The sequence below is a fragment of the Schistocerca americana genome, chromosome 2, assembly GCF_021461395.2.
Source record: "Schistocerca americana isolate TAMUIC-IGC-003095 chromosome 2, iqSchAmer2.1, whole genome shotgun sequence".
NCBI lineage: Eukaryota > Metazoa > Arthropoda > Insecta > Orthoptera > Acrididae > Schistocerca > Schistocerca americana.
In genome coordinates, this window is record NC_060120.1 from 672,777,303 (window position 1) to 672,792,958 (window position 15,656).

The 15,656-nt window shown below is 40.4% G+C and overlaps 1 protein-coding gene and 1 pseudogene across 1 annotated transcript in view; both read left to right on the plus strand.

Annotated features, from left to right (window-relative positions):
- Window positions 1-15,656, plus strand: part of LOC124594818 (cyclin-dependent kinase-like 5) — a 353,935-nt gene that overhangs the window by 264,043 nt on the left and 74,236 nt on the right. The window contains exon 7 of the mRNA XM_047133262.1: window positions 688-1,165. Within this exon, the coding sequence (XP_046989218.1) occupies window positions 688-1,165 (478 nt within the window). The remainder of the gene's footprint in view (window positions 1-687; window positions 1,166-15,656) is intronic.
- On the plus strand, window positions 12,907-13,024 carry LOC124597485 (annotated as a pseudogene).

Below are 15,656 nucleotides of genomic sequence, written 5' to 3' on the forward strand. Positions count from 1 at the left end.
CTTACATCAACAACTAGAATACCAGCATTGAGAGATTCACATTTTACAGAAGGACTTAACTAAAGTATCAAGAATGGCCTGAGGATCATTTGTTCCATGGAATCATCAGGGATTCTGAAGAAACTGAAGTGTCAGACTTTTTGAGGGAGACATAAACTATCCTGAGAAAGCCTGCTTACAAAGTTTCACAACCAGTTTTAAATGATGACTGGGAATGTACCACAATCCCCTAAGTATCACTTCTGTAGGGAGTATGAGGACAAGATTAGATTAATTACAGTAAGTATGGAGGCACTTAAACAATCATTCTTACCATGCTCCATAAGTGAAAGGAATGGGAAAAAAACAGTAACTGGTATGACAGAATGAACCCTTTGCCATAACTTAACACTGGTTTGTTGAGTACAGATGTATATGTAGAACTTGGTTCATGTATTACTGTAGTAGCATTTTCCAAATTTTTGCCACTTAATCTAACTCCAGAATTCTCACAGATGTACTTCAAGCAACCTTTTGATCGTTTTAGAATGTAATCTTCACTATTTCTAAGATTCATTCTTTCATTGTGAAATGAAATGCCCACAAAACACAGTAAACTTCATAGTGTTCAAATTTCTGTCACACTGATTATAAAATAATCTCCCAGTACATGTCATCTAATTACTTTAAAACATTTACCAATTTCAGGTACCAACGTGCGAAGAAGTTTTGCTGATCCACCAAGATGGAGGGTAAACCTTATTCCAGCCGAGCAGAACGCTGGTGGTGACAGCCGTAGATTTCTTGTAGATCTGAACAAACCTGCTTCAAGAAGAAAAATGAGTGATGGTAATAACATTATGGATATAGCTGAAGAGGACCGTGAAAATAAGGATGAGCCAGCAAAGACTCCTGGAATGCTCTCCAAAAGTGACCTATCTCGTGTGAAAGTGTCTGTGCATGACATTCAGCTGAGTACAAATTTCGGAGATGAGCAAACTTCGTCACCTTCACCAGCTCCTTTCCAGTCTCTGCAGCTACATACATTTAACACAAACACTCAGGTTCAAAATGAACATTCCATTCCTTCTTCTCAAGGACACAATAACATGCAAGTTTTACATCCATCCATTAACAATTTGAGTTTCAGTGTGAACAGAGATCAGACTACAACACTGCCAACAAGGTGAGTCTACTAATTTCTAATGCAGCCTAGTTGAAAACACACACACACACACACACACACACACACACACACACACACACACACACACACACAGAGAGAGAGAGAGAGAGAGAGAGAGAGAGAGAGAGAGAGAGAGAGAGGGGGGGGGGATATGTTCACAGTTAGGACATATTCCAGAAGACTGCATTCATGAAATAGCATCTTAGAGTGCCTCAGGTAATGTGGAGCATTGACTGGAATTAATGGCACACTAGTCCATTACCTTCCTTGTTAGCAAAAACTGTGGGAATGTGTTATGTCATTTGCAACTCGCAGTTATTGTCTGTGGTGTTGGTGCAATGTCTTTAAAAGAGACAGAAAAGATTATCATTGCAATAGAGTGCATCTAAGAAGTGCCTATTACTACCATACCATCATGATTCAGGAAAAGACATATGGCATATTATGAACTCCTCCAGTATTTCATTATCAATAAAGCAAAAGTGATTTATTTTACAACATTCATGGATAATGCACACACATTTAGTTTACTATGTGACCTCCAAAAGTTTGCATATGGATGCCAAGAGACTTGATAGAAACAAATAGTCAGTTTCAATTGTCTATAATATAAATTGCCTACACTACCACTGACATAACGTGATGCTCTCAAGTGTTTTGATCAAGTTCTTTTGTATGAAAAAGTTGCTGGTGTGTAAGCAAAAGGATCAGTTTGAGGACATAAGGGATATACTGATTCAGTTTTTCTAACAAGGTACGGCAGGGTCAGCACAGGGAGGTAAGTACGTACAGTATAAGACGAAATCTACCTCCAGGTGAAAATGTTTTGACATAATGTTTCAGTCTCCTTTCTTTGCTGGCAAATTGTAAAAAAAAAAATCCAAACTCATTAATACAGAATTATGCAACAACAAAAACGTAAAAAATATGGCCCAGAATCGAAGGCAATAATACAAGCTTTGAAAGAAGCTAAAGCAGGATTAGGTACTTCATACTTTTTGGAGTACGCTAGCGGGTGTGGTCGAGCGGTTCTAGGCGCTTGAGTCTGGAACCACGCTGCTTCTACGGTCGCAGGTTTGAATCCTGCCTCAGGCATGGAGGTGTGTGGTGTCTTTAGGTTATTTAGGTTTAAGTAGTTCTAAGTTCTAGGGGACTGATGACCTCAGAAGTTAAGTCCCATAGTGCTCAGAGCCATTTGAACCATTTTTTTTGGAGTACGGTATCTAGATGGCTGATGTGTGGTTGTGAAATTTCATAGAATCTGTGGTGCATATAAGCAACAAACCATAAAAAACTACCACCAGAGTTAACAGAATTATTAAAAGACAATCTGTAGCAGATCCTGGAAAGACTGCACAACAAATGATTATTAATGATCTGAACAAGCATTACAAAACAGAAGTTCTTGTTTCTACAGCAAAACACCATCATTCTGATCATAGCCTGACAGATTTTTTTTTATTTTTGGGGGGGGGGGGGGGGGGGGGGGAGGACCCTAGTTCAAAACAGGAGGAAGAGAATGAATTAAACAGCAGTTTATGTTGTTAGAGGGTATCGTTTCTACACAGTATTAAAGATTTGATTTGTCAGAATGCTGTGAATTTTTATAGTTTACTTTGTAACACAAGGTGTATTGTTTTTAAAATCATTATTTTGTCATAAAAGTATGGTATATTGTTATTGTTTAAAGGGTGGTCAATAGGTTGACCCTGCACTCTCTCTCTCTCTCCCCAAATTTTCCATAGTACATAAATACATATTTAATCATAAATTAGGGAAATCCAGTATCGCTTTCTTTTCTTTAAGTCTCAAGGATTAACTGGTAACAACACTTATGGAAGTACCAAACTTGAGCCTACATTTCGTAATTAAATCTTGCATTTATGAGGTGGTCGCCCATCCTAACAATTAAGTATAACACTTTACAAATTTGGTGCTCCACACATTGTAATACATAAATGTCAAGTGTGCCATTTTAAAGAGAAAATCATGCAGTTTGCTGGTTGTTATATTCTAGTGCACAAGAAAAAACTTTTTCTCATGTGTGTTACGTAATTATGAGATTAGACTTATTAAGCATTGTATCAGCTAATCACTAGGGGTAAGATAGATACTGCCTACAGGAAAATTAAAGAGACCTTTGGAGAAAAGAGAACCACTTGTATGAATATCAAGAGCTCAGATGGAAGCCCAGTTCTAAGCATAGAAGGGAAAGCAGAAAGGTGTAAGGAGTATATAGAGGGTCTATACAAGGGTGATGTACTTGAGGACAATATTATGGAAATGGAAGAGGATGTAGATGAAGATGAAACAGGAGATACGATACTGCGTGAAGAGTTTGACAGAGCACTGAAAGACCTGAGTCGAAGCAAGGCCCCGGGAGTAGACAACATTCCATTAGGACTATTGACGGCCTTGGGAGAGCCAGTCCTGACAAAACTCTACCATCTGGTGAGCAAGATATATGAGACAGGCAAAATACCCTCAGACTTCAAGAAGAATATAATAATTCCAATCCCAAAGAAAGCAGGTGTTGACAAATGTGAAAATTACCGAACTATCAGTTTAATAAGTCACAGCTGCAAAATACTAACGTGAATTCTTTACAGACTTGTAGAAGCCCACCTTGGGGAAGATCAGTTTGGATTCTGTAGAAATGTTGGAACACGTGAGGCAATACTGACCCTACGACTTATCTTAGAAGAAAGATTAAGGAAAGGCAAACCTACATTTCTAGCATTTGTAGACTTAGAGAAAGCTTTTGACAATGTTGACTGGAATACTCCCTTTCAAATTCTGAAGGTGGCAGGGGTAAAATACAGGGAGGGAAAGGCTATTTACAATTTGTACAGAAACCAGATGGCAGTTATAAGAGTTGAGGGACATGAAAGGGAAGCAGTGGTTGGGAAGGGAGTGAGACAGGGTTGTAGCCTATCCCCGATGTTATTCAATCTGTATATTGAGGAAGCAGTAAAGGAAATGAAAGAAAAATTCGGAGTAGGAATTAAAATCCATGGAGAAGAAATAAAGACTTTGACATTCGCTGATTACATTGTAATTCTGTCAGAGACATCAAAGGACTTGGAAGTGCAGTTGAACGGAATGGACAGTGTCTTGAAAGGAGGATATAAGGTGAACATCAACAAAAGCAAAACAAGGATAATGGAATGTAGTCGAATTAAGTCGGGTGATGCTGAGGGAATTAGATTATGAAATGAGACACTTAAAGCAGAAAGGGGAGCAAAATAACTGATGATGGTCGAAGTAGGGAGGGTATAAAATGTAGACTGGCAATGGCAAGGAAAGTGTTTCTGAAGAAGAGAAATTTGTTAACATCGAATATAGATTTAAGTGTCAGGAAGTCATTTCTGAAAGTATTTGTATGGAGTGTAGCCATGTATGGAAGTGAAACAGGGACGATAAATAGTTTTGACAAGAAGAGAATAGCAGCTTTCGAAATGTGGTGCTACAGAAGAATGTTGAAGATTAGGTGGGTAGATCATGTAACTAATGAGGAGGTATTGAATAGGATTGTGGAGAAGAGAAGTTTATGGCACAACTTGACTAGAAGAAGGGATCGGTTGGTAGGACATGTTCTGAGGCATCAATGGATCACAATTTTGGCATTGGAGGGCAGCGTGGAGGGTAAAAATCATAGAGGGAGACCAAGAGATGAATACACTAAGCAGATTCAGAAGGATGTAGGCTGCAGTAGGTACTGGCAGATGAAGGAGCTTGCACAGGATAGAGTAACATGGAGAGCTGCATCAAACCAGTCTCAGGACTGAAGACCGCAACAAACATACAAATCAGCTAAATGATGCTTACCTCTTTTGCTGACAAATACTGAAGCTTTTACTAAAGCTCAAAATAACTTTTCTGCTTTCCAATCACTGTCTGCTATTTTTGCTATTATACCTCCCTAAAGTAGACATCTGTGACTATACAATAAGGCTATGACATCCTGTCAGAAATTAGTCACCTTGGACAATCCAAAAAGTATTTAAAAGTTATTTTTAAATACTTTTTGTATACCTGGCAGTATACTACACATGCTGGATAAATGAAGAATAAAAATGTCAAACATTCTATGCCATTTTTTACAAACGTTGTTTTTCAATTTTATTGTGTTCTTAGTACCCTGCTGCATGTCCATAGCCTTTTTGTAAATGTCAAATCACAGAGAAAGTGTCTCACTTATTAGTAAATGCCACACTGTCTTTTTGCCAAGCACTGATCATTTCCGATGTTCCAAGTGCATCCTCGAGGTTGATTCCATTTATTTGATGTATGGTTCATGTGGTAAGCTTCTGTCTATATCAATAAAACAATTTTGTAACGGAAAGAGATAATTTGGGCTGCAAAAATAGAAAAAAGGCTGGGAATCGTCCCTGAAGTAACAACTCACAATAAGAACATAGACAGTTATAAGTTCAGTGACTGTGATGAGTATTTTTGTCATGTCTTCTGACTGGTTTGATGTGGCACACCACAAATTCCGTTCCTATGCCAAAGTTTCCATCTCAGAGTAGCAAATAAAAATTATATCCTCAAATATTTGCTGGATTCATTCCAATCTCTGTCTTTGCCTACATTTTTTTTACCCTCTACAGCTCCCTCTAGTACAATGAAAGTTATTCCCTTATGTTTTAACGTATGTCCTGTCATCTTGTCCCTTCTCCTGGTTAGTGTTTTCTATATATTCCTTTCCTTGGCATTTCTGTGGAGAACCTCCTCATTCCTTACCTTATCAGTCCACTTAATTTTCAACATTCATTTTAGCACCACATGTCAAATGCTTTGATTCTCTTCTGTTCCAGTTTCCTCACAGTTCATGTTTCACTATCAGAAGCCCAATGTTTGATACTAGTATGCATCTCTTGACCAGGAATGCTCTTTTTGCCAGTGCATTCTGGTTTTTATATCCTCCTTGCTCCATTCATCATGAGTTATTTTGCTGCCTAGATAGCATCTACATGGTGATCCAAAATTCTGATGTTCAGTTCACACTGTTGTAATTTCTGCAACTTCTCATTATTTTCATCTTCCCTTGGTTTACTGTCAACCCATATCCTGTGCTTATTAGAATGTTCATTGCACTTGGCAGATCCTGTAATTCTTCTTCTGTTCATTACATTCAGCAGATCATTTAATTCTTCTTCACTATCACTGAGGACAGCAATGTCATCAGTAAATCTTATCACTGACATCCCTTCACCTTGGCTTTTAATCCCACTTTTGAACCTTTCTTTTATTTCTGTCATTGCTTGTTCCATGCATAGCTTAAACAGTAGAGGCAGAAGTCTACATCCATGTCCTACACTCTTTTTATTCTGAGCACTTCATTCTTGGTTATCCACTATCACTGTTCCCTCTTGATACTTGTACGTATTGTATATCAGCTGTCTTTCCCTATAGCTTATCCCTCTTTTCCTCAGCATTTGAAACATCTTCTGTCATTTTACAATGTTGGACACTTTTTCCAGGTCAAAAAATCCTATGAACATGTATCGATTTTTCTCCAGCCTTGCTTCCATTATCAACCACAACATTAGAACTACTGGTGGCTTTACCTTTCCTAAAGCCAAACTGATTGCCATCTAACAGCTCTTCAATTTTCTTTTTTATTCTTCTGTATATTATTCTTGTTGGCAGCTTGAATGCATGAGCTGTTAAGCTGCATTTGTGATTATTCTCATACTTGCCAGTTCTTGCCAGTCTGAGGGTATATTTCCAGCCTCACATGTTCTGCACACCAACGTGAATAGTTGTTTTGTCGCCATGTACCCCAATGGTTTAGAAATTTTCTATGAAGTGATATGTATACCTTCTGACTTACTTGATATTAAGTTGTCCAAAGCTCTTTTAAATTTTAATTCTAATACTGGATCCCCTATTTCTTCCCTGTCGACTTCTGTTTCTTCTTCTGTCACATCATCAGACAAATCCTCCCCCTCATAGAGGCCATCAGTGTAGTCTTTCTCCCTATTCTCTCTCTCTCCACTGCAGTAGAATTCCCATTTCACTCTTAATGTTATTGCCAATGCTTTTAATTTCACCAAAACTTGTTTTGATTTTTTTTTGGGCTGGGTCATTCCTCCCAACAATCATTACTTTTTTAATTTCTTCACATTTTCATGCACCCATTTCACCTTAGCTTCCCTGCACTTCCTTTTTATTTCATTCCATAGTGACTTGTATTTCTGTATTCCTGAATTTCCATGAACATTTCTGTACTTCCTTCTTCCATCAATTAAATGAAGTATTTCTTCTGTAACCCATGGTTTCTTCCCATTTACCCCTTTTAGAGCTGTCCAGTCCTGTTCAACTGAACTGCCAACTGGGCTATTCATTATTGCAGTATCTATAGCCTCAGAGAACATCAAGTGTATCTCCTCATTCCTTAGTACTTCTGTATCCGATGACTTTTCACAGCGATTCTTCTTGACTATTCTCTTAAACTTCAGCCTATTCTGCATCATTACTATATTGTTATCTGTGTCTTATCTGCTTCTGGGTACACATTACAATTCAGTATCTGATTTCAGAATCACTGCCTGACCATGATGTAATCTAACTGCAATCTTGCTGCATCTAGCCTTTTCCAAGTATACAGTGTCCTCTTGTTATTCTTATACAGTGTATTCACAGTTACTAGCTGAAATTCATTGTAGAACTCAGCTAGCCTTTCTCCTCTCTCATTCCTACTACCAAGCCCATTTTCTCCCATAATTATTTCTTCTACTCTTTATCCTACAGCTGTGTTCCAGTCCCCCATGACTATTAGATTCTCATTTCCCTCCTTGTCCTGTATTTTACCCTTTTACTATCTTCATATATTTTCTCTGTCTCTTCATCTTCTGCTTGCAATATCAGCATATATACCTGAATTTTTATTGTGAGTATTGTTTTGTTCTCAATTCTGATGAGAACAAACCTGTCACTGAACTGTTCACTGTAATTCAATCTCTGTCATATCTTCCTATTCATAATGAATCCTACTACTATTATATCATTTTCTGCTGCTTTTGATATTACCCTGTACTTCTCTGATAAGAAATCCTTGTCCTCTTTCTATTTCACTTTACTGACCCTCACTACATCTAGATTGAACCTTTGCAATCCCCCTTTGCAGATTTTCTAGCTTCTGTGCCACCTTCAAACTTCTGATGTTTCATGCCCCATTTCATAGAACACTAGCCTTTCATTGGTTATTCAATCTTTTTGTTTCATGGTCACCTCCTCCTTGCAGTCCCCTCATTGAGATCCAAATGAGAGACTAGTCTGGAATCTTTTGTCAGTGGAGAGATCATCATTACACTTTTTTCAGTTACAGGCCACTGGAGATACACATCATATGGCTTTAATGCAGTAGTTTCCATTGTCTTCTGCATCCTCATGCCACTTATTGTTGCTGATTTTTCTTCCTTTTAGGGGCAATTTCTCACACCTCTGTCTGTTCAACCACCCTTTTCGACAAGGCCATTGCAGAACAAGGTTGACTTCTTAGGCTGGAAGTCTTTGGTTGCCATTGCTGATGATTTTTATTCAAAATTTAAGCAGTGGTGACGTTCACATGTGAAATCCAGGACATTATGGTTACTAGTCAAAGATGCTGCCCGAAGACTGCAAGTTAAGGATTCAATAAATTGATTTTCACATGCTAAAAGCCATTGGGGTCATTCCAGGTTGAGTAAAGAGTACTGGAGCCTAAATTTCAAAGCTGTCAGTAAACTGCCCTTTGACTCATGTTTCCTACAAATTTCAAATGTGAGTTTTTAAGAGAGATTTTACACATGTCCTTTCACAGACCTCATATGGACACATGCAGGTTATGCGACATGTTTAATTTGAGGTGTAAGGGATACCTTACCTACAGCCAAAGTTGAACAGGTGATTCTTCAAAAAAATTACAAATGTTCTTTGGATTTAATGGGCATTTGTGCATTTGAGTCAAAACTCACCAGTTGCAAAACTACTACTGCTTCTATTGATGTGCACCAAATATTACATTTGCTATCATTAAGACATTGCAAAGTCTATTATAGCAGCCAGCTAAATTGTTTCAATTTGGGTATTCTTGTCAGTAATAAAAATACTGTTTTTATATGAATGTGGGCCGTAAGTCTTGCTGCAAGAAATAGCTCAGAGGTTGCTTCATGATTAGTTAAAGTCTTCAGTTTGGGGCCACTTACAGGAAAGAAACCTGTTGTCTGGTCAAACAGCTGTGCTGACCAAAATAAAAATAGTGATTGTGTTTCTATTAATGGCTCTGGCAAGCATCGGATGGTTTGATGAGCTGACACACAAGTTGTTTATGAATGTGTAAGCTGTTTGAGCCGCAAAAGATTTTGTAATTAGAAGGAAACAAAAAAAGTTAAGCAAGGCCTTTGTTACTCAAGATTTATTCAAGTTTGTTGAATCAGCTAAACCTGTAACCTCATACTGCTCCAGTACATACAGCTGATTTCTTTCATTTTAAAGATGCTGTTAGGACACAGTTGTCAGTGCAGGTGTGTGTGTGTGTGTGTGTGTGTGTGTGTGTGTGTGTGTGTGTGTGTTTTTGAGAGAGAGAGACTGTGGGTGGGGGAAGGGAATTGTGGTCCACCATTCTAAAATTTGTAATTTTTGTTGAACTGAGTCAGTGAGTGAGAAGATATCTCAATTTTACATGAGACATGCATAACTGTTTTTATCCCAAAAGATTGGCAGTTATTCACTTGATATCTTGTGTGGTCAAATTTTTAACTTCGCAGTTTGAAATTAAATCCTCATATCTTTAAATTCAGCAAGAATCCAACATAATGATCGACAAATAGGCAAATAAAGCTAGAAAATATTTGCAAAAGATATTTTTGTCCATGTGCAGATGTACTCTCAAAGAGGCAGAAAATAAACTTTAAAAATGCATGTTATGATGCAAGTCAGTAACCATTATGTTCTGAAGTGCCAAATGTTATGTTCTCACTGCTAATGATAAATGGGTGGAAAGCGGCCAAAGTATCTGTCACTATAGGAATCTGGATAGGCAAGCAAAAGATTAGTTGACACAAGTGTGCTTTAAATAAATATAATTTACTCAACTTGTGCTAAAGAACTGCTACATTGTTGACAACTTGTGACAGACGCAGCTCGCTATAAGCAGAGGCCCAACATCGGCTTGTGTCTAAGTACCCTAAATGTTTGCCAGTGGAGCTAACTATCAACAAATCAGTGTAATGTTCAGCACTAGCAAGTAACACAGAAGTAATCTCATACTGGAAGACTTGTGTTTATGTGCCCACTGCTTATAACACCACCCCCGCAGTCTTCATTGGTCAATGATCTGGATATTTTTCATTGGTGGCAATGTCTGAAGTGCTGCTCATGGCACCTGGAGGAACCTTTGAGGTACCGGCTCTGGCAGTATTGATAAACTACGATACTACACTTCTCCTCCCCTTTTCCTTCTACCCTAAACGTCCTCACAGTCATCATGTAGTGACAATTGCTGCAACAACTGTGGAGGGGAAGCATGGATGCAGGAAGCAATGAGGAGACAGGAACTGAAGCTGTGGCTGGTTCCAAGTTTCTGTCTGTGTCCTGACACTCACCTTGAGACTATCCAGAATACTAGCCGAGAAATGAGATGGATGGTGTGCCCCTGCATCCAGCAATGGTACAAGGTGTACTGGTGGTTGAACTGTAACAGCATCTTGAAGTGGTGTGGTAGGCCCCTGGCCTGCCACAGAGCGGAAGGGATCAATGCCCATGGATGTCAGCTGTGTGCTTGGCGATGGATGAGGTGTAAGGTCCAGGTTTATCAATTCAGGCCAGATGCTGGTGATGCAGGACCCCTGGTAGATGGAGGGTATGCAGACTGCATCATGTGGACATACAGTGAATCTGTGGACAAAGAATCAGTGGCAGGATCATGCCATTTACAGGTGTGAAGTTGATTCATGTGCTGTCGCTGCAATCTGCCTGGAACCTGTATCAAAAACATGCAACTGCCAAGCAACTTCACAATGATGCTACATTCCCAGTGCTTCCAACTGCTGTATGATCTAAAAAAACTGGGTCATTAAGATGATACATTGCCTGAGGGGGCAGAGTAGGTGTGAGCTGTTGGGTGTGTGCAGTGACTGGAGCAAGGTGTGGTGGCACTGTCCATGAAGAAACCAATATACCATTGTGAGGCTGGGAGCAGTAAGATGACAAGAAGAGGAGCAAAGCTTGGTCCTGCATGTCGTGAGCATGTAGATTATCCATCTAGCTTAAAAGAGCTTTTGTGCTGTGGATGAATAGGTGTACTGGTGATGTGATGAGTTCTGTTGGCTGTACAGAAGTCCTCAAATTCTGCAGACAAATTCTGGTAGACCCTCAAGGCAAAATATGGACTGCAAGGCTTGAAGATTGGAACATGTCATTGTAGAGTGCGTGGGAACTACAAAAAGAAACTTGCTATTTGCATCAATGACAATCAGCTAACTAGTATTCTAGTAGGGTCAAGCAAAACCCAAATGCAAATGTGCCAAGGTGCTTCAGTCTTCAGCCAATCAAAGAACCAATAAGGAGAGGCTGCCTGATGTTCCACACAAAATTAGCAATGAGCCATCATCTGCTCTACTTATGAGTCCATGCTGCATCACATGCATTGTTGTTGAGCTAATTGTTTGGTGCGGGCCATGCCCCAGTCACTTGGATGAAGCAAACTAAGAACATGTTTCCAGAGAATATCTAGAATCACCACATGTGACTGTTCAGATTCAGCATTTAGCAATAGGACATCTTATAGCACAGACAAGTCATGTTGGTGTGCAAAGTATCGGCGAACCACCAACTCCCAAGGGGCTCAGCATTCATTGACTGAGTATGGGCTTGGCAAAAACAGATACCCCAAGCTGGGGCTTGGTGACAGCAGTGTGGTGGTGGAATGTTGTGTGCCACTGAGCCTGCAGATTTTGGTTTAATCACCTAGATTGTGAAGATGGTAAAAACCTCTCTAAAAACCCTCAGTCCTAAAGTGTGGTGCACACCGATGTGATGCATGGCTGTTGAGGCAGAACAGTCATAAGCAGATGACCTCTGGGGAACCTGCCACACCTCAGTTGTTCAAAGCTTACCCAGGCAAACAGGACTCTGTCTGGGTGCACATCTGTTCGCTAGCTGCTCATGGGTTGACTGTGGAGCCTATTAATTTTTCAAAAATTGCTCCCAGTGGATTGGGTGGGTCACTGGTGAGCACTCTTATCTTTCCCAACAAGAGAAGCCATGAGGATACCTCTCCTGAGCATACTCCTCAAAATTTCAGAATAAGTTATGGTAACAGGGCACAGATGTGTTAAAATAATTTTCATGAAACTTAAATGTGCTGAGGGCACCTTTGCTATGGTGTTTAGATGGTGTTAAAAGTGGTCAAAAGTAAAAAAAAAGGATTTGTTGTGGTACATTATTGATTGAAATGGCCACTTCAGGGCAAGTATAGAAACTTCTCAAAGTAACAACATTGGATGAATACCTTGTTATTGTTGAACTGCATAACACCTTAAATTCCAGCCATGGGGTGGTAACATGTGAAGACCTCATGGATGAGGACATTAGTGTCTTACAACAGGAATGGGCAGATGAAGGTGTTACGGAGGTACAAAATGTGAAGAAGAGAGAGAGTATGGGCAGCTTAAACCAACAGCTACATTCATTTTAACTCCCAATAAACAAGACCTGCCCAGCAACATTAAGGCAGGTTTCTTACACTTAGCGCCAATGGCCTTGCCACAGTGGAAACACCGGTTCCCGTCCGATCACCAAAGTTAAGTGCTGTTGGGCTGGGGTAGCACTTGTATGGGTGACCATCTGGTTTGTCCAGCGCTGTTGGCAAGCAGGGTGCACTCAGCCCTTGTGAGCTAAACTGAGGATCTACTTGATTGAGAAGTAGCGGCTCCAGTCACGAAAACTGACAACGGCTGGGAGAGCGGTGTGCTGACCACATGCCCCTCCATATCCACATCCAGTGATGCCTGTGGGCTGAGGATGACACGGCAGCCGGTCAGTACTGTTGGACCTTCAGAGCCTGTTCGGACAGAGTTCTTACACTTAGTAGTTTGCCTTTTTTTCTGAATCCATTGCAGTGTTTCAAGTGCCAAAGATCTGGTCACACTTCCATTGCATGTAATGGTCGTACTACTTGTGGGAACTGTGGTCAAGCAGCTCATGTGCCAGGTGTTGGATATACATCCCCACCAATGTATGTTAATTGCTCTAACTCATGCCCAATCTGGAGTAGAGAGTGCCTCCTCTACAGAGATGAAAAAAATTCAAGAACTTAAAGTTACTCATCACGTGTAGTATGCAGAAGCGAAAAAGCTGTTTAAAACCATGCAGCCCCCATCAATTGTTACCTCACTTGCACCAGCTGTGAAATAGCCCATAGTTAAAATTAGTGTGTCAACACAAATAGAAGTGGCAACTGCCATTACCAGCTCTTGCTCCTGTTGCCGCACGTGCCAACAGACTGACTCTAGTAACCCTGATCTTGCCAGAGTCTCAGTTACACAAACTTCTCAAACCGACAATGTCTAGCCACTGCCCCTAACACCAAATGTTACACAATGTTACACAGGCATCAACTGGTACACTCATTCAGAGGCCTTCCCATGTTTCAGCCCAAAAGAGGAAAACTGTCACAAAGACAAAATCAAAGTCCAGTGGAACAGAACCTAAGGCACCAGCAATGAAATCAGCAGCTACTGCCTCTATTGAAGATTTGGCGACGGATGTGGTCTTAATCAGTGACTAACCAAGTCCTGTTTGCCCTTCACCAATGACCATGGGCTCCCCTCCAAGGCACAAAGAGAAATGGATGTCAAACCTTCCAAATAGATAATATTGATACTGCAGTGGAATTTAAATGACTCCAGAGTTCATGTGGACAAACTAAAGGTCCTCACACAGATCAGACCAAAGTGTGTGTGTCTTCAGGAATCACATTTCAAGGATTCCAGTACTCCTGTTTTTAGTGGTTATCATTGTATGAAAAAGGTGACGTCAGTGGTGACAGAAATCAGATAGGAGTAGCAGTGTTCATCAATGACACACTTCACTCCTCATTTATAATTGTAGTCACCCCACTACAGGCAGTTTCTGTCACTGTGTATTTTGTGTCCTTTCAGGTAATGTGCATTCCCTTTATCTCCCACCACAGGAACCACTGGATGGTGAAGCACTTTCCGAGCTGATCAACCAGCTTCTGCCACTGTTTCTTTTCTCAGGGGTAGTCTCTCCACATGCCCAATGGGTCAAGAGGCTGAAAATGTGCTACAATCTGACACCACATGCCTCCAAAATATGGGCACAAAGACACATTTTTGCACAGTGACAGGGACATTCTCTGCCACTGATTTGACAGTTTGCTCTCCTGCTCTCACAGACTCTGTTGTATGGGAGGTGGCAGCTGTCCTCCACTCCAGTGACTATTTTCCGTTACTGTCTGCCTTTTACAAAGGATGAGACCTGAGGGAAAACCATCCAAGCGATTGCTATGCAAGGCAAACTGGTTGCTTTATAACCAGGTAGCTGTGATTGAGCACAGGGACAGCTTCCATGACTGGGTGGATCACTTTACTGATGTGACGCACTGTGCTGTGCTGCTCATGTTTCTGAATTATCCAACTGTCACTGAAGGCAACCTGTTCATCGGTGAAACAATAAGTATTGTTGCACTATATGGGACAGGTGGAAATTGCTGCACAGATTCAAGCATAGTCCACACCAGAGAACCTTACAGCCTTTCAGTTAGCAAGAACAAAAGCTTGATGGAAAGTAAAGGAGAGCAAGAAGCAATCATGGCATTTTTTGAAGTACATTAACTGATCAACTTCTGCCACTGAAGTATGAGAATTGGTGAGAAAGATATCTGGAAAAAGAATATCATGTCCATTAGCTGCCATATAGGACAATGGAGTCCTGAAAGTCACACCCGCAGGTGTCGCTCAGACCGTGGTGTGGTACCTTTACGATGTAACGTTGTCCAGAGTCCTGTTCCAGGTTTCCATGCCTATTGCCTTGTTTGGGGGAGGAGACATTGGTTCCAACTCCAGCAATGAAGAGGCCTATAAGTTCCTTTTCTCCACATGGGAATGGATGCACCATTAACTGCAACTCACAAGACTGGTATGCTATGGTGCCTTAATCCTGACTAAAGAGATCTTACTTGCTGTCTTTAATAAGATATAGAGAGATGAAGAATATCCTGTCCCTTGGAGGGAACCAATAATGATCTCCATTATTAAACCAGGCAGCTATTGGAGTGTTGCTCTTGCCAGCTGTGTAGGAAAGACACTGGAGCGGATGATCAACTCCTGACTAGTCTGGACTCTGGAATCCAGAAATTTCCTCAGTCATTTCCAGTGTGGGTGTAGAAGATATAACTCCACTCTTAATAACCTCATCCTATTGGAGATGGCTAAACAGGAGGCATTCCTATGAAAACAGCATTTAATATCCATCTTTT